Source organism: Calonectris borealis, chromosome Z, assembly GCF_964195595.1.
Source record: "Calonectris borealis chromosome Z, bCalBor7.hap1.2, whole genome shotgun sequence".
Lineage (NCBI taxonomy): Eukaryota > Metazoa > Chordata > Aves > Procellariiformes > Procellariidae > Calonectris > Calonectris borealis.
The window spans coordinates 22,139,909-22,167,136 of NC_134352.1; the positions used below are offsets into that span (position 1 = coordinate 22,139,909).

The 27,228-nt window shown below is 44.3% G+C and overlaps 1 protein-coding gene across 4 annotated transcripts; it reads left to right on the forward strand.

Moving 5' to 3' along the window:
- The first annotated feature begins 524 nt into the window (after positions 1-524).
- TRIM36 (tripartite motif containing 36) lies at positions 525-27,176 on the forward strand. 4 transcript variants are annotated; one of them, XM_075138370.1, is made up of 10 exons: positions 525-1,315; positions 8,594-8,828; positions 16,170-16,513; positions 19,680-19,826; positions 20,861-20,956; positions 21,879-22,132; positions 22,762-22,886; positions 23,422-23,715; positions 24,045-24,342; positions 25,831-27,176. In XM_075138370.1, exons 1-10 carry the CDS (start codon positions 1,253-1,255, stop codon positions 26,183-26,185), a joined length of 2,211 nt encoding a protein of 736 aa, XP_074994471.1. In that variant the 5' UTR covers positions 525-1,252; the 3' UTR covers positions 26,186-27,176. The 4 variants fall into 4 exon arrangements, with proteins under 4 accessions (XP_074994471.1, XP_074994472.1, XP_074994473.1 ...); XM_075138371.1 differs by having other exon boundaries at positions 16,188-16,513; XM_075138372.1 differs by lacking the exon at positions 525-1,315 and adding an exon at positions 7,459-7,539.
- Positions 27,177-27,228: the final 52 nt, after the last annotated feature.

Here is a 27,228-nt window from a genome sequence, read left to right on the forward strand (position 1 = left end):
TGGGCTACCTGATAGCTACAGCGTAAGGGTGGCTTGTCCCCTTCCACCTGTCAGTTTGGGAGAGAGCTGATGAGAGAGCAGCAGACTGGCCCACTCACCTGCCCCTCTCCCCCAGGTCTTGTGGGCAGCTGGGACCTTTGGGTTTGGGGCAGTTTGAGACCAGAGGAGGAAGAAACGAGCCAGCTGCTGGCTGAAGTGACCTGTGGTGCCTCCACCAGAAGCAGGCTATTGCAGCAGCGTGGCGTGGAGACAGGCATGGAGCAGGGGTGCGATGTCTGCAACATCTCAACACCATTCCCCAGCCATCCCATGGGGCTCCCTTGCCCACCGTGTCTAGGTGGAGTTTTGCAGTGCCTCTCCTGGTAGCTGGCCCTCTTGCCTGGTGTGAACGTTTCAGCGGGCCCTGAGGGTTGCCTTCCTCAAGCAGTGCAGGGTACTTGAGTTGCTGGGACTAGTTTTTCTGCCACAGTTGTATACAGGCATTTGTATCCATCGCGAGTGGCAGCATCAGGCCTGGGATGCAGAAAGATAGATGATAGAGGTTTTCTTCCTGTTTGAGTCACGCCACAGACATGCCACTAGCCAAGTGCAAACATACAAGACAGATCATACACGCAATTTTGTACATTACATTAGTAGGTGCTCTTCTCTGCAGGTGTGTTTAGACACAATTTTTTATCTAAGCAAAAGCTTGGAATTTAAGAAAACCAGATGGAGCCTGGGGACAAATGCATCATGCTGTTCCTCAGCATGCATCCCACTTCAAGTTGTGCTTTCAAGTCGCTTTGAAAAGAGGCATGCCCACCTTGGGTGCTGCCCTGGGCAGACCTGGCTGCAGCAGCAGCCCCACGCCACGGGCTCAGTGAAGACTGAGAGTGACTTATTTATACGGTATCACTCAGATTTGGAAGACCACAAGTAGATATAACCTCGCCAGCTTTAACCCAGGTCTCGCAGCCACAGCATCTGAGCAGAGATGGTGTTCCTGGGCACCTCGTCACGCCCTGACAGTCTGCCTGCGCTGCTGCTGGGTGAGAGGTTTTCACGGACGTCTACGGTCCCATGAGCATCCTCCACGGTCCCGTCAGCATCCTCCACGGGGGGGGAGCGTGGGCGAGGAGAGCATCTCCCGCACCGTGCCGGCTGCCCGCCGGAGAGCATCGGGGGAGGCCGGGACTGCACTGCGGGGGCGAAGGGCGCGGCGGGGCGGCGCCCTCCCGCGGCGCGGCCGCCCCGCGTGGAGCGTGGGGCCATGGCGGTGGCCGCGGAGAGCAGCCGCTTCGGCTACATCTCGGACCTGCTGAAGCGGGACAAGGTAGGGGCCGCGCGGCCGTGGACCCGCCCGCGCGGGAACCCCGGGACTGCCGGCGGCGCCGTGTCAGTGGGGGCGCGGTAAGGCGTCCCCGGGACACCCGTGCAGGTCCGGGGAGGCAGCAGCGCCGGGACCGGCGTGCCGCCGGGGATGCACCTGGAGGGGAGGGTCGGTTCCCTCCTTAATTTTTTTTCTGGGGGGGAGGGGAACTTGACTCGTCTTTAGAGCTGATGTACTTCGGAGGCTCGCCTGGTATTTGCCGCCCAGGCTGTCGGATGAAAAAGTTAAAAAATAAAATTAAAATGGGAGGCGTCAGCCCGGCACAGTTCGGCATCCGGCATTTTTGCAGCCCTCTGCTCTGTGTGTGAGAGTTTGTCCTTCTGCTAATGTGTGGATGTGGTGCGCTAACGCGGGCTGCGCCCCTGGCAGCCGGTTACCGGGAGGTTTTTCTGTTCTCCATAGCTGGATCGGCTGTGGGCGATGCTGGAATGAAAAGTGTCGCCTTCCGGAAATGATTCAGAGTTTGCAAATATTTTGAGCAAAACTAGCATGTGCGTTTCATAGAAAAAGGAGGGGGAAATCCTACTTCTTGTATTTGTGAGCTGCTGATACATATAAAAAACAGGGAGCACTTTTTCTGCCCTCCCCCCAAAGACTCCGCTGTGGTGGGTTTAAAAATAATGAAGTAGTCATGGTATTTTTAAACTTTAAAATAAGTGTGGCAAACAACGGTGTTATTGGAAAGACTTTGTTCCAAATGCATCCTGAAGACCTTCCAGCTCATCTCCAGGGGCTGCCTTCACACCCCATTTTTTGTGCCCACCCTTCCACCCCCCACACCTCTTTGTGGATGAACCTTTAGAGTGGGGGAGAGAGGAGGTTCCTGGGTGATTCTCTGCTTCTCCTTGCCCGGGAGTAATCATGGCTGGGGCTCCAAAGGAAAATTCAGATGGCGAAGTCTTGTTCCTGTCCATTTTGCACAGAACACAAAATCATACAGGGTTTCAGGCAAGTAATTCCTTTTGCCTGTGATTTCCCTGTAAGGGGGTGATATGTGGGCCCCTTCTCTCACAGTTAAACAGTCTGTGCTGGTAGCTTGAATCAGACACCCTCTGCAAGAGCATATGGTTTGGTAGACAGCTGAGTTAGCACATTCGTGTGGAACATGCATGTTTATTACAAACAGTGCCGTTCTTTATACATACAGCATCACATTGCCAAGTCCCATCCTCAGAGACACTCGATGTACCTGAAGAAAAGAGGAGCAGTAGCAGTTGTGTGACCTTCACAGACTTTCCATAGTGGCGGTCACTGCTTGAGGCTCTCCAATGGCCAGCTCTCAGACCTCTCGCTCTCCACGTTTTCCTTTTGCTTTTCTTTACGTCCAGATCGGGGTTTTAGATTACAGCCCCTTTGTAATTTATTCATGTTGTCCGGGAGCTTGGAGGTATTCTGCTGGGATAATTAAGCTTCTTTCTCAGGTGACATAAATCATGCCAGCGAAAGGGCTCTTCTGCATGGTAAACTGTATTTGCTTAGGGGCAGGGTATTACTGCTTAGAGGTCCCAGCACTCCAGTTTTCCCTTTCCTGTTCTCCCAAATCAATAAAGCTTTTGCAGCAAAGCCTGAGAGCATTAACATGCTCTGAATTAACTGCTAAGCATCTGGCTTTTATTGAACAAAGAACTATTAGAGAAACAGGACATAATAACAATACTTTACACTCGCACACTCACCTTTCCGCTGCATAGGGTCCCAACAGGTAAGATACATCAGCTCGTAGACCCTGGGCGCGTGACCTCTTTCGGCACTCATGTTGTGTTTCCACTCAGCTTGCAGTCTCTGTCAGGCCTTTCAAACAGGGCAAATCATTATATATCGCTTTTCCCTGGGGGAGTGTCACTTCAAAAACCTGTTATCTTTTTTAATGATTTGTACTAATGATTCCCCTGTGACTCTGTTTCTCACACACACAACTTGCACGTTGTACCTGGAACAGAAAGATGCATGTAACACTTTTAGCCCCAATAAGACAGTCCTTGTGTAATCCATATATCCACAACATCTGTTTAGGCTCATTACAATACTCTGTGAGATATTCGGGGCCTCCGAAGCACCTGTCACAAACATCACAGTAGCATCTGAGCACTCTAAAATATCCCTGTGAGATAGATTAACAATTAACTGCATTTTGTAGCAGAGGCACGAAGGCAGAAGGAGATTGTATGACCTTCTTTCAGGACTCTGAAATCCCAGTTCAAATCACAGCAAGGACAGACACTCAACTGTCTCAGAATGACATAATATTCCAGAAACGGTTTCAGACTTCTTTTTTCCCTCTCTTTTCTTCACTGTCTCTGAGTTTCTGTTTGCAGTAGTCAAACACACGAATATCCCTACAATTACTCACCCTCACTCTGTTCAAAATTGTTTTGCTTGCATAGACATATGTTTTCTTCATTGGAACACATCTGCTTCTCTTGTAGTATTAACTTCAAGGATTTTTTAGAAAATTTTATAAAGAAATATTTGTGTCTAGTGGGATAACTGATACCAATACTTGCCATCCGTTTTGTAGAACCATTTTTGGGCATTTGCCTGTAAGTGGAATAAACTCAATAAACCTATATAAACCGAAGTGAGTTTCAGAGAGAGGCTAGCAACACTGACACTGTCCTTGTGCCCTCACTGTTGATTTTGTTGAAATAAGGATCTTGGCATGCTCCGTTTTTTAATCAAACCTCTCGCCCGCTCTGTTTTTTCCCCTCACTCGTTTACTTTGCTTTGCCATCTATTCCTACCCTCTGCATGGTTTGCAGAAACTGACAGTTTGTGATTCATAAGGAACAACTTTAAAAACATTTCTCCAGAAAAAGCATTTAGAGAAATAGATACTACTAAAAACTAGCCCTAAAACCCATATGATGTGAACATGAGAAATTTATAAAAACAATTTTAAGAGCTGTTCAGGGTGACACAATTGAAGGGTAACCACCAAGAAGACAAAGATGAGCCTGTATTCCTGAGCCAAAACAGGCGCATTTCTCTCAGCCAAATTTCTGCCTTATTGCTGAGCAAACGATGCCTGCATGACTGAGAAAATCCTGGGGAAAACAGTCATCTTTATGGTTCAACTTTTCAGGGCTAAGTGGAGAAGCAAATCACATCACCGACAATTTACAGAGAGCGAGATGCAGGCTAAAACCCCACTGCATCCATCCTGGCAGAAAATATTTCCATTGCACAGGGACAAAAGTGTCTCCCTGGTAGCTCAGTCCCCGAGACAGTCACGTTAGCTCAGGAACAAATCTCATTCTTCATCCTGCGTATCTCTGCTGTGGATGCGTTGGCTTTGCTCTGATGCAAGCCTAGTGCAAGGCAGGTAGCAGCAGTTTCAGTCAGAAGAGTGCAGACCAGCCTGGAACTGGCTCAGGCTTGAGCCATGGTTGCAAAAGCAGCATGAAAAAAAGTGTCTTGGAAAACTTTGGTCTGAGGACCTGACTACTGAAGGCAGGCGAAGTGATGCCAGAACCTCCTGAGCGCTTTGGGGCACGCTGTGTTGCTTCATGCAGTAGGATTCAAATCACACTGTGTAACAAGTGTAGGGTTTTTATGGCTTGTTGAAAACCAGTGACACATCCTTTTTTGAACTGTGCTGATAGTTAATGCAAATGAGCGCTTGGGAGACTGCTGTGTACCACTGATTAAATTAACAAGCACATGTAACCTGAGGTAGGAGGGAAAATAGGATGACAAACTCCCCCTGCCCCCTTCCAGTTTCTGTCTTGTGCTGCTGTCTGGGGAATGCAAGACATGCTAGCAACGCCCTGACAGACCCCTCCTGCTGAGGGGGCAGGACGAATCATGAAGGATGTGTTGAACCATCTTGACACTTTCCAGGTATTACTTGATGTAAAAGGAGTCCCTCGTTGCAATCCAATCGATGAATGTCCAATCAATGCATGCATACATGCAGCTGGAAGCAAAGCAGAAGGGTAGGTCTGACTTCTATGGTCACGCTGGTCTTACATGCAGGTCCCTTCAGCAGAGGCTAATGACAGGAGTCTCTTCTGACAGTGGTTTGTGCTCCTACCTTTTTGATGTACCAGTGATTCCTAACTGTTGGGGTTTTTTCTTCCCAGTACCTTCAAGCTAATGCGGATTTTGGCACTGCAAATGCAGTCATCCTCGGCTGAGGATGGATCAAAAGGCTAGTGAAAACATGTGAGTGCAGAAAGGGGGAGTTTTACCCTTTGGAGGCCTTCAAGGACCTTTTCATCCATGTAACATCTTAATGTGATGGAGGAGAAGGTGGTAATTAAAATCTTGCTCTAAAGTACCCTGAAGCCAGAACAAACAGTCACATAAACAAGCTAATACCTTAATGATCCATTAAGGGATTGAACAGAGTCACTCACAAGTCCTGGCCATAACAGCACTATGGTCTTCTGAAGGCTGTGGGAGGACAGGAGGGAAATGCGTGCTCCAGTTTTGTCCACGCTAGCAACACCTACTTCTGCTGGCACCTACACCTCTGGCATGAAGCGCAGAACGGTTCACCTTGCTGTGCCGCCACAGACAAAATTTCTTCATACTGCTTCAAAGGCAGCAGCAGAGCCAAAGGGACTTTGTTCTGGTCTGTGGCTGATAGTTTATTTGGCCTCAAATCAGCCACATCCAATGTCAGCGACGGGTAGCGTGCTAATGTCAACACAGGCTTATTAAGAGCCTGCCTATAACATCAGGAAATTTGGGAACAGCAGACGGGGTTAAGGGATAATACAGTTATTCAGATGCTTGCAAATCATTACTCAAAACAGAGTTGGAAGGCAGACAACTCATGTTTTTACCAACCCGTTCTCCCTCCCTGCTCGGATAAGTGGCATGTTTCAGTTTGAATATACATACTATGCATTACTGGCATTATCGGAATCATTTCAAGCACAGTACTCTGTTTTTTTATGAGGGTGGTTTCTAAAGTAAATGTGAAATAACGTCTTTACATACGATCTCTAGAAAGTTCTTCTTTGTAGTACTGGACATGCAAAAACATCACCTCTGTCTTCATGATTTCTGAGTGTTATTTTCCATTCAAATCTCACGTCCAGGCCACTGAAGCCCGGATGTAAATAATGACCAAAACCCAAATAAGATATTTCAAGCGTGTTTGTTTTATTGACTCATATGAAGGGTAATTGAATGGAAAAAAAACCTTCTTATCCTGATGTTAGTCTTTTAAATAGGCAAGTAGGTCAAATTTAGAGTTTGTCAAACTGACAGCATTTCATCATTCACAGAGTCCAGTCTCCATCTGTTTTAATTAACTAAACCTCCTTCCGTTGTGTAATGTATGTGTTCACTCCGAGTTTCCTAACTAGTGATTTTTCTCCCTTAGCCTAATGCTACATTACCTACAGACAGCATTGCGTCTGCAATGGCTGCGTCTGCACCCTTGCCAAAACCTGAAGAAGCTGGAGATTTAAAAGTATTTTTTGTTTGTTCTGGCTGGTGGTGAAAACGGTATTTGCTGCACCTTTTCCAACGGAAGCACGCTGTGAGGGGAGGGTAGGAGGTGCGGACGAGCATAACCACTTCCCCACCTCTTCCTGCTCCTAACTGCCACGCAAGCCGCCTGGTGCTTAAAGTGCCCCGGTCCCGCTCGCTTTCCCATGCCCGGCGCATCGCGGTGTCGCTCTCCCTAGGGGCGGACACACACCTGTGCGACACCTCTGCCACCACGGGAGGCTGTTAATGGCCGGGTGTGGAGCGGGAAAGTACTAAGTACTCCCCGCCGCTGGGACGGGCGACGCTTCCGCGGCCGCTCGGCGAAAGAAAAAACCGACATCACCGGAATAAAGCCCATTTCCCCTCGGAGCGGCGCGGCGCGGCGCGGCGCGGGCCGGCGGCGGGGACGGCCCCGCCCCGGGGCGGCGGCTGGACAGCTCCGGCGGGACCGGCGCCGCGCTGCCCCCTGCCGGCCCCGCTGACGCGGCCGCTGCGGGCGTGGCCGTCCCGCGCCGCGCCGCCGGTGCCCGGTGCCGCGCCCGTTCGCCATTGTGCGCTGGGCGCCGCCGTTGGCCCCGCCCGGCGGACGGCGCTGCCCCCCGCCCGCCCGCCCGCCCACCCCTCGGCGGGCCGCCTCCCGCCCCGCCGGGCTGGCAGCCGCTGCGGCGGAGCCTGCGGGCGGAGGAGGCGCGGGGATGGAGGGCGATCGGCCGGAGAGCCCGGTGAGCGCGGGGGAGAGGCGGGGGATGCGGCAGCCGGGTCGGGGGTTGTCGTCCCCTCCGCTGTTGCGCCTTGTGCTGCGGGGGGCGGTGGATTGGGGGTGTTTGCCCCCCCTCCCCCCGCCCCCCGGTGTACGCCGGCAGCCGCGTCCCTGCCCGGCTGCGAGCGGCACCGGCGGCAGCCCCGCGGTGCGGGGGTGACGGGCAGGGCTGGCATGGAGGTCTTCCGACGGGGCTCGGTGCGCGCTGGGGAAGCGCTCCCGGAGGCACGTAACTAAAATCGGTCTAATCTGGTGGCGGACTGAAGGGTGGAAAACCAAGAGGGGGCGAGCGGGCGGCGGGCAGCCGGTGCCTGCGGTGGCCACTTGATGCTTCGCTGGTGTTTCGCTTGCCGCTGGCTTTCCCGGTGGATGCCCCGGCCTCGGAGCACAGTGCCAGATGGCGGTGGGGTCATTAAATAACTGGAGAGCTGCCTAGACCCACGGGCTGCTCTTTGTGCCGCAAATAATAAATAAATAAATAATGTTCCTGACTCGAACTATTAGCCTAATGAAGTCAAGGCAGTTGCAGCCCTTAAATGTGAATTACATGGCAGGAAAGCCTGTTGTTTAACCAGTTTGATGCTGAATTTCTTTTTTCTTCCCTCCCCCTGCCCTTCTTGAAAAGCCAGCGAGCAAACTGAGTTAAACGTATGGATTCCTATTGTTAAGAAGTATGTTGTTTTCGTTTCACTGGGTCCTTAGGTGGCATTAAGGCTACTCCCCTCCTCTCCTCTCCTCCCCTGCAATGCAGACATGACCTGCACATGAACTGATTTTGCCTAGTGGCAGTGTTCACTTCAGTTGAAATGAATGTTGTCAGTGCTTTCATACATGTTAATTGAGATTGTTTGCAGTGTTAACTGGAGGAGTGCCTCAAACTAGCTAAAACTGTGTGCAACGGTTAATCTACAGAGCTGGGATTTGGTGACATACAGACATACAGCTGTGCAGTAAGTCTTGCTGGCTCCTCATGTTTTCTACGCTTACACTTGTTTTTCCCTCTTTCTGTCATGAAGGTTACCATCAAGGGTATCGAAAGAGAGCTTATCTGCCCAGCATGCAAGGAACTATTTACCCATCCACTCATCCTTCCTTGCCAGCACAATGTCTGTCACAAATGTGTGAAAGAAATACTCTTTGCATTTGAAGACTCTTTTGCTGATGGAGGCTCTGAATCCTCTAATCAGAGTAGCCCTCGAATTAAAGCCTCTTCTTCTAGCATGGACAGAATTGACAGGATTAGTAGATCAGGTATGTATCAGAATTTTTGCGCGTTTTCCTAATTTTATGTATTCGACTACTTCAGCTGAATGGTATCTGCATTGGTAAAATGTCTTCCCAGTACTCCTGACACAGTTAAAGAGATGACTTAGGGATAGTGCAAGTCTTGTTCATTCTGCAGCAAGAACAATGGGAATATTTTTAAGGACAATGCACTTTATTTCCTATGTAATAGATTTGTCTTTGTGGCATCCTGTAAATCTTTGTAACCATTGTGTTTGTTTATTCTTGTATTTCAGTTACATTGAGATGCAATAGCATGTTCAATAGCGTTGAGGTGTAGGTTTCAGCAATTTTATTGCCTGTCAGTAATACTGTCGAGGTGGTTCTCTCAGGTTTTGGCCAGCCTAAATTCAGTTGTTGCAACTTCCTTCTGAGCCTCTGCAGACTTCCCAAATGATAGTTTTGTCCTACCCATTTCATTATGCTTACAATAAATCATTTTCCATAGATGATGGTCATTGCATGGTTGCAGAATTGGAGGACAGATGACTGTAAGAAGACTGCGCTAACCATCTCTTTCAGTGTGGTCTGCTTGAGCCTATAAGGAGCGCTTAGCTGCAGGACTCCTCACGCTCTTTGTGATATCACACTAGAAGGATTCTTACAGCTGCCTGTGTAATCTACAGATGAGTTGATCTGCTTTTACACAGATACATCAAAAGTACTTTGTGCATGTTGTATTTCTTTGAAGACACCTCATCTTGGCTTTTAGGCTTCCTTCTGACATAATTACCCACTTTAAAACCACAGTCTGCAGTGCTCTAGAAGAGTCACCCACAAGACAAACACTAAAGCTGTATCTTGCATTTCATATGTTGCTAACGTTCATCCTCCCCTTCCCAGTTTTCAAAGTTCAAATATTTTATCTCCCCTGCTTCTTTTAAACAACTCCTGAGTTGTTAGAACTGGTACTCTTTCAAATCAGTTTGATAAGCGAATGCTGTACCTTGGCTGGTTGAGGCTTACACGGTTTGAGGGAATCCTCAAACCAAATGGCTAGTTATCTTCATTACAGTCCTGTTTTCTGGATATGGGGCGCACAGCTCCACAGTCACTGCTTAGCTCTACATACGTACACTGCAGCTGCTTTCTAAGCCCTCTCGAACTGCAGTGTTACGTGAAGGTTGAGTGAAGAGAGTCCACTGGTGACTGCATTCTCCCAAATCCAAGCCTATTTTTTCCTCGGTCAGCATAACGTTCTGGCATGGACTGAAGCAGTCACCGGTTTCCGCTGCACCTGTCCGCTTTATGTTTTTACAACATGGACACCGGAGCACCAGGTTGGGTGCCTGGGGAGCGCTGGACGCACCGTGGGCGACGTGACCTCCCTGTGAAAACTGTGGCTTGCGAAGCGTGGGAGTGTCGGACAGGCGGCGTGTGGGCAGCAGCCCCCCCACGCTGCCTTCAGCAGTGTAAGCGAGGAGGTAATCCTTGATCTCCCATCAAAAGCTGCCCTCCAGCTTGCTCTCCCATCGGGCAGTAGAAATAGTGATCTAGGATGACGCAGCCCACACGCGGTGCCATGGCACAGTCTTCCCTGTGCACGGAGGAGGCAGAGCTCCCTTGGGACCCTGACATTTAATTACTACTAGATTTGTAGTGTTCAGTTCGCAGTGCTGCCATAGTTGTTGGCTGCCCTTCTCGCAAGGTTTAGCGTTACTGCTTCGTTATGCCCTTAACGACAGGGCAAGAAAGACGCGTTCTTGGTACTCCTGAGATATATGCATGCAAGTTGTTGCAGGGGCTGTAATCTTTAAATCCACAGTAGTCTGCCACCATCCCAGCAAACTGATGGGAAGTTATGTGTGTTATCTCCTCATCTGACCTGCTAGTAGAGGGGCATGAATGCTTTCCTAAAGACTTCATCCCTGTTTGATGAGTAGCAAGATAGTGTTGAGACTTGGAAGTAATGGGTTTCCCCCCCTTCTCCCCGAAGAGCGTTGGGCAGATGCACATCACAGGAAAATTATCATCTCAGACAGTTCAAATTTGCAAAATGAAAAGCATAAGGAAATGGGAGCTTTAAACAATACATTTTGACATTCAGGTTATACTGTCTTTGCTCCTAATGTTACAGGCGTTATAGCTCCATTGCTATGTGGGGTGTGAGATTTGGTCTCAGACGTTTGTTACCAGTAATGTTCAACCAGCTTGCAACTTCCATTTGTACAATTCTCGTCTTGCAACTGAAGTACCCATACTGTGCATTGCCTTGCCTAATTCATTTTTTGATCCTTAGGGGAATTTGTAATAAAACAGCTCCATAAGAGAGAAAACGTACAAGAAAACATCCAAAGTGGGACCTCACATGTATAACAAAAAACCACTAGAATTTCTGGTAGGCTTGTGCAGGGCATGTCACTGTCAAGACATTATTGTTGTATTTGAAAATGTGTACGACACCTTCCTCCTGCTGTGGGTTTTTTCTTTTTTTCACTTAAGGAATCCCTGCTATGTCCATGAGGAGTATCATCTATTTAAAATTATTTTGGCATGTAAATTCTTGAGATGCCAGAAGGAATGGTCCATGTTCTGTATTTGTTGTGCACGCACAGCTTGCATTTACAAATACAATTTATCTTAATGTGAAAAGGCCGGAACTGGTAGAACTCTTTATTTTTCAGTTGAAATGGAGTGCGTGTGCTTCTTAAAATCTCATGTGTTGGTTTAAAAAAACCTCACTGTTTATGTTGTATATAAAATAATTGTTGATTAAAAAAATTATGTTCCGTATAAAATGAAAACAAAGGATATTTCTTACTGCTAATCCATTTTCTGTAATGTTAGTGTAATTACAATGTTGGTGTAATTAGAGTAAAGCATGTAATGTGGTTATGTTGGCACTTGTGCAGCACTGACGGATGATGCAGAAACTGAATGTTTGAAATATCTCTCCCTGCCCCCCCCAATCTCTTCTTTCTCCCTTTTTCTGTTCTGCTTAAATACTACAGTTGTTTCATGTGCTAGGAAATTAAACATTCTTGCCTTTCAGCCACAGGAGAGAAAACAGTTGATGCTTTTCATTTGAACCATTGTAAACCAATGGTATATCTCGTTTTTTGATTTCTAAACAGCTTTCTGTTCATTGTTCGCAGCCTCACAGAGGAGGTCTTTTGGGTGGAGAGGTAGAAATGCTTCACTTCTTGTATTGGCTAGAGATAGTCTAGCATTTAGATCTCGAGTTAAATATTGTTGGTTAGCATATAGCTTTTTGTCAGTGGTCAAGTCCACAAAACGGCTTTTGCAGTGAACAAAGTACAGCAAAGGACTTCTATAAGGAAAGCTTTTCATTCTGTTTAACACTGACTTAAAGGTCAACTGGACTGGAATTCACTTAAGGGTTGGATTATATTTTTTTTCTTGTGTCTATGCATGACTGAACATACATTGATGGGTGCAAAAACGCATGTTCTCTCTTCCCTTTAAAAAAAAACCCCAGCAGTCACCCCCCCACTCCACGCTTTTTAATTTTCAAGACTTTACATGTTCAAGTTTCAGTAAAAGTGCTGTCTTACTGGTAATGAAGTATAATTATTAGATTGATCTTTGTAACATCTAGAGGTCATGGTTGGCCATCGCTTTTAAATGGAAGGTAATACCGGTTCTTCATTGTATCTGAGCCCGCTTAATTTGGTAAAGAAACAGACTGAAATTTACACCATGTTAATCTGAGTAGGTAGTTCTGGATCTGGCAACTTAGCATGGCACATGAATGTATGAGGAAAACTAAGTATTTTAAATTGATACACTTGTAATGTTTGGCGTGCTGCGAGACAGAGTCAGGTTGAAGGACAGCCAGTGTCTCTTTGTTTTAAGTACACCTAATTTCCAAAACTGAGCTAGTCTGTGACTCTCAGCCACTGCGTGGGCTTGTTAACATAAATATTTCTTTTTTTGATGTGATGCTCTGTCAAAAATGGAAAAAAACTCCAAAGCTCCATGTTGCCATAATATTGGCAGGCTCATGAGCAATCCATAGAAATAGTGTCCTTCAAGAAAGACATGAACTGAGCTAAACACAAATCTGAATTTCATGCTCAGTGGAGGACAGAGCAGCTAATCGGAAGGGGAAGTTTAAATTGCCTCAGTTGAAGACTGAAAGTGTCATAAAACAGAGATACCGTAGGACACTGTTGGAGCTCTCGGAAAGCTGTCTTTATCTGCTCTTTTTGCAGAAAGCACCCTTGATTTGGGGAAGATTAAAGTATCTGAAAATAACATTTTGCAGCTACTGGCTTCTGTCATGTTTTTTTTTTTTTTCTTTTCTTTTTTCCTAAAAACCTGTCCAAAAGCATTAACTGAGTTTGGGGGGGTGGCAATACACATTTATATTTTTTTAAAAACTTTTATGAGAATCCAGTTGACTTTTAAAATCTTTATTTTTTTAAACTCTCACACATTTAACTTCCATGTCTTCCATAACCATAGAATTCTGGTGATACTGTTTACTTGGAAAACACAATTTTATCCTTAAGATGTCTTATCCCTTTGCAAACCATCAGCTGCATGTTGGGCTTTTCAACATTTTAAGTGTTGGTACCTCTCCTTGGGAAGAGGACATTTAAACATTGTTTTTAAAAGACATGCTTAAGATTGCTCTTTGACTTGAGTCTTTGCAATCTGTATCCTAATATTTGTGAGTTTGGAGTCTGAGCATGAGCATATGTTGTGCTGATTTTTTAGTTACTGATTGAGGTATTCATTGCAAGTGGAGCAGTCTGTTTACAAACCACAGTGGAAGATTTCTGGTGATGATTCCTAATATTTCACAAAATATATACTTGTTTGTTGTAAACCAGATTGTCAAAGTGTAAAAGAGAATGTGGGGAAAACCTAAGTTTCTCTGAGCCGCACATCTAATATGACCACAAAATCCATGGGTTTTGCTGCTCTGTTTTTTTGTTGGGTTTTTTTTTTGTATATCAGCAGAATTCAGTTTTAGCAAACTGAACACGAGACAGTTAGGAAAGATAGGGCTCCAAGTAATTTATCACTTCACAATGCTTTCTTTTTAAAATACGAATGTAGAAATCCTATAAGCAGAAAACAGACTAATTCTTACTGCATGTTAATATTTTAACACAAAAAGAGACTGTTTCCATACTCTAAGTATGGAGGTGGTAGAACACGCCAAGAAGCTTAGCAAGTAAACATCCAGGGTTTAAAACAAGGGAAAAAAACCAACCCTAGGCTCTTAGAGTACTGTCAGTGAAAAGGGATGAGACATCTAAAGGTGCGCAGGACTTCCTTGATGCTGGATTGCTTTCCGTAAGCAGAGTGTCACCAGTCTTCGCCAAGCATGGCTCGTGATGACGGTCTGGTTTCGGTCCACCACGGACAGAATGAAAGGCCTCCATTGGGATGCAGCTGAACTCACCTTTGAGTTAAACAAACACCCTTTCCACATTGGAGCCGCTTGGGCCGGACTTCAAAAGCATGCTACCGGATACGAATTTCAGATTGTATTTTTAAACTTGACCACTGCACCATGTTTTTTTTCTTGTTATCTTGCTTTGTCATTGCTTGGTCTCTGCTATAGTGTACTGCTTGTAGGCAGTCCCCGTACATATGACACTGTATCATTATTTTCTTAATTTTAGCAAATATAAGTACTCCAGATCCCTTTCTGTAGCTATTGACTGCATGGCACTGCATGCGAACTCATCTTTTTGTTTAGGCCATTGTAGAAGTCTGTGTAGAAGATCTCTCTGTGTTCCTGTGTGCAGTGCTAGCTTGGAGCATACATTGGAAATATAGTTTGTGTTTCACTGCTGTTGCTGTGCATTGCATGCGTGTGTTGCTGTGTATGCCAAGTTACAGGTACTGCAGGACGTGCAGTTTGGGTAATTAATTCACTTCAAGTAAGTACTAAAAAAAATAAAATAAGAAAAAAAAATCTCTGCTTCCCTTAGCCAGAGAGTTGTATACTGGTGCTTGTGTCACCCATACTGTACTGTAAATGCAAGTCTAGTTGTTCTGCACAAAACCTACAGAAAGGCATGACACCAGCTGAATTTGAGACCGTCAGCTTGTACACACTTACTCATGCTCTGGTTGTGGCTTCTTAGCTGACAGTCACGCATAACTACCATGGGGCACATTTCAAAGATTGTTAAAGGAACTAATTCCTTATGGGAGTGTGTGTTTGGTTTTTTTTAAGAGGCTGGAAAGGGCATGATAGGAAGGGAGGTTTTGGATTGTTGGGTGAAGCAGCCACAGGAGAGTGGCACAAGGCAAATGTCTTTTGGATACCATCAAAGGACGCTTCAAAAAGAAATGAAGCATCGACATTTCTGATGGGAAGATACTGACTAGATACAGATGAGAACAAATTTCCCTTTCTGAAGAAGAACCACTTTCAACACCAAGAATTCAGCTTTAAGTCATACCTCCATTTACAAATTTGCTAGTTATACCAATATGCAGTCCTCTCAAAGGGTTCTTAAAACCGTGCTGCAGCTACAGAGGAGGTTTTTTTGTTTCTTTGTAAGGGGAAGCTGAGAGGATACATGTTAAGCCTAAACACTGGCTTAGCCTGCTTTAGAAATACATACAGGACTGCTTTTTGATAGTTGTCCCCTATGGATTAATGAGTGAGACATGGGGATGCACTCCCTGTTTCATAACCTCAGGAATGTTACGCTGTAAATAGTTTTTGGGTCTGTGTGAGCCATCCCCTTGAACAGGCTCCAGAGGGTCCTTAGGCATGCAGCTTTACTTGAGCCTTTGATCACTATATTTTGGAAAGGAGGGGAAATTTGCCTGAGATTTCATACTGGTAATATCTACTTCTCTTGTTTTCCTCTTTATTTTTTTATGATGCCAGACAAGTTTGACTCAGCCAAAGCAAACTTCAGGGAGCTCGAAGTTGGCTGTATTTGTCTGGGGATAACTAGTCTCACTCTGGGAATAAGCATCTTTCACTTCAATATGTTACGAAGCTGTTGCTCTCTATATGGGCAGCCAGTTAGCCTAAAGCCAATTGGTTTCCAGAAGGTTTTGTGTTTAGTATTTTGAAAGGCTGCAGCTTGAGTGCATCCAAAACTAGACAAAGATAGGATTGGAACAGCTAAATTCATCTTAATATAGAATTAAGTTTTAGAGTAGCAGTTTGTAATGTCCCCTGGACTCAGACATTACCCTACCTTGTCATGGCAAATGTATTCTCTTTGGCTTGGCAGACTGCGTATGAATTGGTATTGTACTGGTTTGGACGATGTGCTACGATAGTTTGGAATTGGTTCATAAATTCCTGTGCTTCTCTCTTTAAAATCTAAACCTCTTCTGTTTATGCTCCTCCTAAATCAGGATTTGGTGTCTACACAGGCAGAAAACGCAATTCACTGACTCCTAGATCGAGTCTATTTCCTTGTCCGGGTTGCCAGCGGGATATTGATCTCGGAGAACGTGGCATCAATGGGTTATTTCGCAACTTTACTTTGGAAACCATTGTGGAAAGATACAGACAGGCAGCCAGGGCAGCTATTGCTATTATGTGCGATTTCTGCAAACCTCCACCTCAAGAGTCCACAAAGAGCTGCATGGACTGCAGTGCAAGCTATTGCAATGAATGTTTCAAAATACACCATCCTTGGGGAACTGTGAAAGCCCAGCATGAGTATGTAGGACCAACCACGAACTTCAGACCCAAGGTAAGTATACTGTATCTTACAGAATTTGGGTGCAGCATTCACATATAGCTTCAGACATACCTGTGCAATGGTAGTTGCTATTTAGGACCATTGTTGCTTTATTCACTATTGCTGTTATTTATTGAGTGAACCATAAGCTTTCGTTCCTTTTGATGCTGAAGGTGGTTGTTGTTGAAGAGGACATTGAGAACATATTTGAAGGGCACCCTAAAAATAAGGGGTTTGGGGGATGGATTGTTATTTGTGATTTGGGTCTTTTTTTTCTTTTTTTGGTAAGACTTAATGATCTTGAACATCTAGAATGGCAATGCTTTTCTCTAAAAGTCGGATCAAGGAGGATGCCTGTGTGCGGTAAACTTATAAAACCCAACACAACTGACTTCCCCCCCGCCCCCTCGAGGCAAGTTCCCTTTGGATGTTTTGTGCCTGAACTTGATGCATCACAAAGCATCTTCTTTCCCTCCTCCTTCCTTGCATCTAGCAATAGCAAAAGGTGGAGTTCAGGTCTCCGTTGTTACTACACCCTGTTATTTTTTTAGCTATAGCAGAAGAGAAAAATGTAATGGCAAGTTTTCTACTTTACGCACTGCTGCTGCTGCTGCTCCTGCATTCAGACAAAACAGAGTGATTGCAAAGTGCTGTTACCTTTGCTTCTCCTGCTAAGCGTGGTGCAGAACATGGCAGTGCCTTACTGAACTTCAGTTACGTGACGGGAGGAATTGTCACAGCTGTCATCTCTCTAACAAAGGACCACAATAGGTCTTAATGTCCCAGCACTTCCCGTGTGTCTGTGGCTGGTGACCTCGCTGGAAATGCTGATGTTCAAGGAGTCCTGATTAATTTTGATTAAATTAAGTTGATTAATTTGCAATGCATAAGACACTCTTGACTGGTGATGTACCCTTTTTCTGAGGCTGGAAAAATTTGAGCTTCAAAAGTTAGCGAGCTGGCAGATAGTGAACATCCAGAAGTCCACTTAGTGCCATTTTTCTTGGATCTAACACATTCATTCCACTTAAGAACAACTGTGCTTGATGTGCTTTAAAATGCACTAGCACACAGCTATCTTTGTGAAATGCCCCTTTATTGGATAAACGAGTAAGGTAAAAGTTTATATGCTTTTTTTTCTTTATCTAAAATGCTGTACAGCTCCTTAAAAACTTTGCTTCTATGGTATCTAAACCCTCACTGCTGCAATGTTGCTATTAAAAAATACCAAAGGCATCTTGTGATCCTTGTGTACTCTTAAAGGTACCACAGGTTTGTTATACTACAGGCAGACTGAATTTGGGTTTAAAAGTCAGTAGATGAATTCTGTTGAAGCAGAGCAAAAGGGGGAGAATTGGTTTAGATCATCCTGATCTTGATGTATCAAGTGTGTGCATGTGTGTGGGATTTAGCTTTTTTAAATTATATGTGAAGACAGATGTACTGTTTAAAAAAAGAAAAATAAAAGAGAAAAACTTAGTGTAGTTAAATCAGCTATAGATAGATCTACTTTGTAGAAAAACTTCCCAACAACAGTAAACTGATCTTTACTGTGCTCTTACAGAGACTTTTTGAAGACTGTTTGAGCTTAATATAAAGAAAGAAAAGTGCATTTTTCGTTGCACTGCATTGTTAAGACCTGAACTGAATGTATGGAGAATTTACTGGTCTCCTATACAGTGTTCCCAGTCATCGCTTTTGATTTACAACCAGACTGGAGACCATTTTGTAACGTGTGTGGTGGGGATGGGAGAAGCACATACTGGGCTGATTGTTCCTGAATTTTGGGAGAACTAGACAAGGTAATCTGCTGATCTCTTCTGTCTCTAGCTTGCAGGCTGTAATTCTTGCTTATGTAAGGAGATGAATATATGTGGACAGTGCACTGCTGTGGAAAAATTACTTCCACAGACTAACAGCATGACTGCCATTTTTGGAGATGTCTGGCACAGCTGATTTTCCTGAAAGTCTTTCTTTTTTAAAAAAATCCAGCGGTCAATGACAACGGGATAGCTTATCGTATATTCTGCTTAATGACAGCCTTATGTACCAAGGTGCTAGTGAGACTGGTGTCTTTGGCCTTCTCACCATAGCCTAAGACAACATTTGGGGCTTGAGAGTTGGTTTTGGAGATGGCCTGCAATTTTAGCTTAGTGTGTCCATATTGATGCCACTCACAATTTTCTAGTTTTGTGCCCTTTTCTGTCCTTTTTTTGTATATATGTGTGTGTGTGTGTGTTAAAATATGGTACTTTTAAAGCTTGACTGTTGGCACTACTGTCTTGTTCTTCTCCTTGACATGAAACTGAAAAGCTTTCTCAAGAGCTCTTCTTTGGTAACATGGAATAGACGGACCCAAATGTTGTCTTTCAGTGCTTGGAACGAGGCAAAGGATGTTTGTTTTTTAACACACCTCCCTCCGGTTTTATGTGTTGCTTGAGCTTGGAGTTGAACAGCACTTTTTCTTCCTCTTTGAGCAGTTATTTCAATAAGTTCAGTTTTTGAAAGATGATTTTTAGCAAACATCAGCTTTTTCACAATGGTGTTTAGGCTGATACTGGAATTAGCGCTCAGCATGAACAATTTGTAATTGGAGTCAGACAGAAATACGGAAACACTGAAGCCTTTTGTCTTTAAACTGACTGTGACTGGTGGTGGCGGCTGCATTTCGTTTGTTGCTCCAAGAGTAATGGCTATGTGGCTGATCCGAGTCTAGCTTAGACTTAAATCATTACAGTATTATGTCAACTCTTGCTTTAAGACACAGTTCATAACCATTTCAAGAGACAGCTGAGATGCTGGCATGGACAAGGTTAAATTTAATAGGGTAGGTGTGCTATATATTGCATTTACAGCTCTGAACAGGAGTGTAGGAAGCTTGAGGCATGCAAACAACTTCAGGGATTAGCAAAAGGGTTGATTGCAGTATGGAGGCTACGTGATGTGTACACAGACTTGCTACAGGTTTACTCACTGTAAACGTGGTGAAACTGTGTGTGTTCATCTGCTGGTTTTCACTGGCATGGACAAATATAAAAGGCAGAAGGTAAACTGAATATAAAAAATCCACTGATGGAATCAGACGCTGCTGTGGGATGATTGAGTGTTCTGACAGTTTGTTGAGCACCTCAGTTTTTGGAAGTACACCTGCATGCTCTCTGCTCTCTTTTTTTCCCAGATTTTGATGTGTCCAGAACATGAAATGGAGAGAGTGAACATGTATTGTGAAATCTGCAGAAGGCCTGTTTGTCATCTTTGTAAACTGGGCGGAAGTCATGCAAACCATAGAGTAACAACCATGAACACTGCCTACAAAACCCTTAAGGTAAAAGTAAATAGGTAAAAGTAAATACTGTTGGACCTGGCCTTAAGAAGGGGAAGAGTAGTGACCTTCTGGTGTAAGGGTGGATTCCCTCAGGCAGGAAGCCAGGACCTGTGTGTAGAGGACACTGAACTAGTCATGAGGCATGCTGTTGTGCAACTTCTGTTAATGTATATATTAGCGTGACATAGCGCATGTCTGAGAGCGTTTCACATTTCTGTGAGGCTTGACACATAACCCCTTAAAAGTGCTTCCAGCTTATTTAGCCAACTGAAGAGCAGTACTGACCAATGCAGAAGGTTTAAGCAGTTGATACTTTACAATCTAGCTTTTACCCCTGGATGTTCAGGTAAGTGTCCTTGTGGCTTGGGTTAGTTGATACTTTAGAAGCACTAAAAATTTGCATCTGAAGTATCTGTTGGGACCTTGTATGTCTCTGAAGTTGCATAGCTGTTAATTCCCTAAGCACAGTACAACAGGGAAGACTCGCAAATATTGCTTTGAAAAAGAAGAGGAAAAAAAAAACGACCAGACCAGCCTGCCTTGTGCTCTTTGCCCTCCTCGCCTGTGTGCAAGGCTTTTCCTGTAGGGCTGTTAACTCCTGCAACTAAGCAAGTGCAGAGACACTCAGAAGTTCATGCTTTGAACCACTCATTTTTCTAGCAAGTCTTACTAACAAGACTTTTGATGAGTTAATAACTAACAAGGCTTTTCTGTAAGTTTTAGTAATGTCATGAAGGCTCATGTTCCTAGAGAGGGTGACTCCTGTGGCTGGGGAGGAATGAGCCAGCTGAGGCTGTTACCTCTTGTCCTTGGAGGCTGAGCCCCCAGTCCTGCTCGCAGCAGTGGCCTGATGTCCCTGGGCAGTCGTCGCCGGTCACCGAGCAGTTCTTCGCAAGGTTGCTGTTCATAACTGGTGGCAGGCTGTTGTCTTTGTAACTAGACAAACTGAGCGCTAGCCGCGTGACCTGCCTATGCTGGTTGTCAGTTTGGGTGGGATACCCTTATTCTGCCCGTTTGCTGTTTTATTTTAACAGGAGAAGCTTTCAAAAGATATTGAGTACCTCATCAGCAAGGAGAGCCAGGTGAAAGCTCACATCACACAGCTGGATCTGCTGCTGAAAGAAACAGAAGTAAGAGTGGCTTGCGGGTTGTCCGGGGATGGCCCTTGCAGGGACACAGCAGGGACTCGGAACTGGTTTCAGTGAAGCATTTCAAATCCTTTCGGTTTTTTTAGTTAGCCAGTAAAACAATTTCTGTACAGTTTGTGTTAGTCCTGAATGACACACGGTAAGACCTAGTCCTGACAGCGTGGGAAATTTGGACAACGCACAGAGGGAAGTTAAGTTTTGGATGCTGTTGTAAATTTAATTGAAATAAAGCTTATTTGATACCTTAACCAAAGAGAATTGGGTTAGACTTACAGCTTTTGTGTATTAATGGTGCTGCACAATTTACACTGCCTGTTTACCTTGAGGATGTTGCAGTAAAGTCAGAATTAAGGGCAAAATCTCCCTGCAGAAGAGTCAGAACTGGGGGCATGCTCACATTCAGGCTGACAAATGCGATGACAGAAATTGCAGGAGCTCCTGGCCCTGCCCATATCTTGATACGGACTGTCTCCGTGCTTTGTAGTTCCTTTTTTCCAGGCCACTAGTCAGAGGCAGCACTACAGCTCTGAGAGCATATGTGAGAAACGGGGCTGGACCCCCGGTTCAGGGTGAGTGGGGAAGATGGAAGAGCACCTAGCTCTTGGGCATGAAGACTTCAGAGGCTGACCTGCTTTTATAGTGCTTTTCCATGAGCTGTTTGGACAAATGTCCTGCGTAACTCAAGATGTAATCAGAGGAATACTTTCTTGCTCTTCATTCTCTGTATTAAAATAGTAAATGCTTACTAGCTTGGGTGCAGTGTTGATTGTATTTTCAGTGCTGAAGAGCACAACAAATTTCATTAGTCTTGTCTGTCAAGCAGATAACTAGATTGCTGTGATATCTTCAACAACCTTAAGTATGTTTCTGTACACAGTCTAAAATGTCTTTTGTTCCCTCCTAGTGCAATAGTGAAAGAGCTAAAGAAGAAGCATCTCACAGTTTTGAGAAATTATCTCATGTCCTGGAAGAGAAGAAATCTGCAGCTCTTAGGGCAATTGAAGCTTCTAAGAATTTAAGGCTGGAAAAATTGCAGACGCAAGCAGAAGAATATCAAGGGCTCCTGGAAAATAACGGCCTTGTAGGATATGCTCAAGAAGTGCTTAAAGAAACTGATCCATCTTGTTTTGTTCAAACAGCAAAGCAACTTCATGTCAGGTATTTTAACTATCTTCTGTTTGAGCTACAGGTACTGTTCCAGGATGTCTGCTCGGTCATATTCTTTTGACACCTGCTAGCAAAGTACTGAATGCAGTACCTTGTATTGCAGAGGCTCGGGGATGGTCCTGGTACCGCTCAGTAGAAATTACTGTGCTACAGTGCGAGTTAAGAAACAGCACACACAGGGGCCTAGCCGTGTTCAGTAGGACTGCCGTGGAATGGTAGCCCATTCAGCTCACTGACAGACTCCTTTCCTCAGAGATTGTATCGGGTATTTGCAAGTTAATCTCACAGGTCTCTTCTGGCCTTAAACCCTTTGATCTTAATAGTTGTTCTCCATTAGCGCTTCACACCTATTTTGTTCTTTGAACGTAATGTCCCAAATTGTTAAAATGCTCTGCCAACTGAAGGATTACCTGTTTGTTATCTTTACACGGATGTACAAAAGGCCTTTAAATTTTGCATTTGAATTCTGTCTAGAGAGACAGAAATTCCTGGGAGACATCAGTAAGTACATGAAAACAGAACTTTTTTTAAAGCAAAAACTAGCATTTTTACTTTAAGGAATGCACACATGTAAATTTCCTCCTCTCTCTTCTGCCATGCTTCTGCTTCTGTGCTTTCAGAATCCAAAAAGCTACTGAATCTCTGAAGAGCTTCAGGCCAGCAGCTGAAACTACTTTTGAAGACTTCGTGGTGGACATAGCCAAGCAAGAAGAGATCCTTGGTGACTTATCCTTCCATTCCAATGGTAAATGGCGAGAGCATCAGGTCTTTCTCGAGTTATGCCTTTAAGGGCTTCTCTGGAAAGAGGCAAAACTTAGGCAGGGCTGCAGTTGCAGAACTCAGTCTTGTGCCTTGCGTTGTCCCTTCTGTCTCTGTGATCCACAAGGCATTACCTGGCAGCCATGCTAGCTTCAGCTTTGATAAAGGAAGTTAAGATGCCATCGCATTCAGTACCAGTTTACATTGGCTTCCAAAATATTGTAGTTACTAGGTCTTCCTAGAAGCTTTTTGTTGCATGACGGAAAAGAATAGGTTTTGATATGTTTTTTTTTAGCTGCCAGCAAAAATAAATAATACCACTTTCAAAGTAAAAACAAAAAGGGATTTATTTAAGTGCATGAACAGAACCATCCTCATCTGCACTCTTTGAGTGAGTCAGATTTCACACATACACACAGACACTGTGCTATAGCCACTCAACAAAGGGCTTGTATGGTTAATTCTAAAACAATGTGTATCTAAATTTGAGGTGTTTTTCTCCTGAATCTCTGGCATTCCAGGTCTGGAAATACCAGAAATCAATGAAGAGCAGAGCAGAATGTACAACAAAGCTCTGATCAGTTGGGAATGTCCTGGGAAGACAGACTCAGCTGATATCTACGTTCTTGAGTATCGTAAGCTTAATAGAGAAGATGAGAGCGTGACGTGGCAGGAGATCGAAGTTTGCAGCAAGAGCAAAGTAATATCTGACCTTGATGACGACAGCAGCTATGTCTTTAGAGTTCGAGGATATAAAGGGTCCATCTGTAGCCCTTGGAGCCGAGAAGTTATTTTGCGTACGCCTCCAGCTCCAGGTATTGGGTTTTCTTATGTCCACAAGGTGCTGAACCTGTGTCGGTCAGTGTTAAGAGCTGTAGGTGGTTTCCAGCACCTCCTAGACTTCTACTATACGGCAGCACCTCCTAGACTTCTACTATACTGTTACTGTTTGATAAATGTTTAGAAGCACTGTTAACAAACATGTTAATTAGGTAGCATACCGAGGCTGTGTTAGCCTGCAGGACATTCTGGTAGCCTTTAAAAGTGAGAAATTCTAACGCCAGTGTGACTTAAAATGTACTTTATAAGCACAGAAGACCAAATACTTAACTAAGAGGAAATTTTTTGGGATACTGTTTTTCAGTTTTCAGTTTTCTTTTTGATGACAAATGTGGGTACAACAATGAACATCTCCTGCTGAACCCAAGAAGAACCTCTGTGGAAAGTAGGGCTGGATTTCCTCTACTGCTGGGATCTGAGCGCATGCAAGTCGGATGCTACACGACCCTGGATTACATCATTGGTGACACTGGGATTGCCAAAGGGAAGCACTTCTGGGCTTTTCATGTGGAAGCCTTTTCATACCTGGTGAAAGTGGGAGTTGTTTCTAGCAACAAGATACAGAAATTGTTCCATAATACCCATGATATGACCAGCACAAGGTAAATTGCAGCCTCTTGCTTAATACATGTTTTATATAAGGAGATGGCTTTTTAAAAAATAAATTAGGAGCGTAACAAGGTGCACCTAACCAGTAGAAAGTGGCTTGAAGGATATGGTGTGAGCAGGTTGTCCCGTTCATCCCCTACTACTAGTGGAAAGGTGTTCTAATTATCCACAGCCCTATTTTCTTTTTTTTGGGGGAAAGAAATCAGGCTCTTATAGATGTCAAGATATGTCAGTTAAAGCAAGAAGGTTTAAAAAAAAGCATCAGTTGCAAGATTGAAGCAATGCTTAATTGTCAGTAGTAAGACTCTGCCTTAATTCCCTTAGCATACTAGGCTTGGCAGCCATTCAGAGGTACAATGTTCACTGTGCATATCTGTGTATCTTTGCTGGAGCTTGCGTCACGGTGGATTCCAAGTCACTGGCTTATCCCAGGCTATACGTTTGCATGCGGTACTGGAGCGCTGCTGAACACAAGCCAAAGTACCGTGGACAAACCAGTGAAAAGATTTCCAGCTCTCAATTACAGTTGTAGTAAGGGTGTGTCTAGGAACTGCAGGCTGGGAGGCTATCTGCTGGGGACTCTTAACTTTTTCAGGAATCTAACAAATGTATTGGCTTCCTCCTGTATAACATACTGAAAGTGTAAAAATGCCAATGTCTTGAGCTGCTTAAAGTCAGATGGAGCCTTTTTGCAAAGTGAGAAATTAGATCCTGATTTCCTGATTTCTTTTTCCTTATCCACACAAATATCGGGAAAACTTTAGCTGACACATAGCCAACCTCCCCCCAAACACCCCGAAAATGCAAACCTAGCTAGGGATTGTCTGCACAGAAGAATGTGTGCTTCTCTGGTCTGTCTTCATCTGGGGACAGAATTAGGGGGAAAAGCATGTAGACTGAACAAATCTGGCTACAAACTTTCCCCAGTAACCAGATGGGAAACAGGGGTTCAACGAAGCCTCCAGGCAGAGCACTTTTTAAAAAAAAACCCAAAGACTTGAACCACTACTTTTTGTGTTGTTAATTTTAAAGACAATGTAATACAGCAGCGACATGGAAAACTCATAGGACAACAGTAATGTTGAATGTAGTTACTGGTGTCATTTAACATTATGTAAATAAAGTTAAACATATCTTGTCTGTATTGATTAGTGATATTTGCTAAATTACTTCTGAGGTTAATTCATTTACTACACTTGGAGGTTCATTAATGATTGCCTAGCATGAGTACGTTTAGATACGTCTGCTCCTTAGTAAAGCCTTCTGTGGTCTCATCGTCATTAATTGTTTGAAGTGACCCAAGTGAGTGTTCTCCATCTACTAGATGCATCTTCCCTCCTGGCTTAGGTGTATTTTTACCCCATGAGGTTTTGCGGGTGATTGTGTGGTGTTACCTATCTTACAAAAATGTTTTCTCCAGTTCACATCACTGATCCCACCTGGGAATTTGACAAAAGCAAATGGTTGCTTTTCTGTTCTAGATACGAACAAGACAGTGGTCATGACAGTGGGAGTGAAGATGCCTTCTTTGACTCATCACAGCCTTTCACACTGGTCACTTTAGGCATGAAGAAGTTCTTTATCCCCACGACACCTGCTGCCCCCAAGGATCCAGCGAGCAGAATCCTTCCCCTGCCATCATGCTTGGGCATCTGCCTTGACTGTGACAAAGGCAAGGTGGGGTTTTACGATGCGGGCTGTATGAAATGCCTTTATGAGTGCGAGGTGGACTGCTCTGGCATAATGTACCCAGCATTTGCCTTAATGGGTGGCGCGGCTGTTCATCTTGAGCAAGCTGTCACAGCAAAGTATGGGGAGTACCACGATGACATCTAGTCATCTCTTCCCATTGCCGTTCTGAGATGGAAGATGAGAGCAGAAGAATTCTACCTGAGTTTTCAGTCCTGATTAATTGCATTCTACCTGCATGTTGTTCACAAGCCTTTGGGCCATGCTTTTTTTAAACAAATGGTCCAGACACTTCCCACACCAGTGGGAAATGTTCTTCCAGGAGCTCTCCTGCCTTTCTTGTGATCTGTGCGATGCTGTTCTCCACAGACTTTCTTCCCAGGGGGAAGCAGGGAAGAAGTTTGACTAACAACCAAAATTACTCTTCAGGGGTAGAAATCTGCCTTTTACATAACTTGAATCCTTACATAGTCATTTTTGCATTTAATGAAGTCAAAGCTGACAGCGTGTGATTGCCATTCTCCTTTTAAGAAATCTGCCTGAATGCCTCTGAGGGGTCAAATGCTTTCCAATTAACCCCTCAGCACCGGGGGTTGGGCCTTTCAGCACGAAACATTTGCAAAAATACAATATAAACCAGGGAGAGATCAGAACTGCAGCTGACCATTTAGGTTGTATTGACAAAGAGGAGGGTAAACTAGAATCTGATTGCATGTCATGCATTTAATGTGACTGTAAGCTAAAACTCTAATTCTGACACCTGGTGTTATCATATAGTTGGTGGCATAATGGTCAGTTTCTTTACTCTTCCAGGCTTTTACTATAGACTATATAAAAAAAAAATAAAGTGCAATTTGACCTTAAAAACCAGACTTTAGAGTCCAAAATCAGAAGTGTTTGCATGTGTGAATAATAGTACCTGGTATTTAGGCAAAAGGAAATGAGTTATTGACATGAGTAATATCTGTGAACTTTAAAAAAAAATCAGGTATTCCTTTTAATACTTGTTTCTGTAAGTTAATTTTTTGATCTAGTAGCAGCTTGTTTTTTCAGTAAGAATGTTAAAAATGCACTGATTAAGTTTTGAGACCCAATTCCTGCCTTAAAGGATGTTTCCCCTCAAATTTCTGTTCCTCTCAGAACTTTTCATAGAATCATAGAACCACAGAATGGTTTGGGGTGGAAGGGAC

What these genes read in the sequence shown, in the direction of transcription:
- TRIM36 (XM_075138370.1), top strand. Translation starts at nt 1,253, where the DNA reads ATGGCGGTGGCCGCGGAGAGCAGCCGCTTCGGCTACATCTCGGACCTG. An exon ending in GCAAAGCAACTTCATGTCAG is followed by an intron (nt 22,133 to 22,761) that starts GTATTTTAACTA and finishes CTGTGCTTTCAG; the next exon opens with AATCCAAAAAGCTACTGAAT. An exon ending in GCGTACGCCTCCAGCTCCAG is followed by an intron (nt 23,716 to 24,044) that starts GTATTGGGTTTT and finishes ACTGTTTTTCAG; the next exon opens with TTTTCAGTTTTCTTTTTGAT.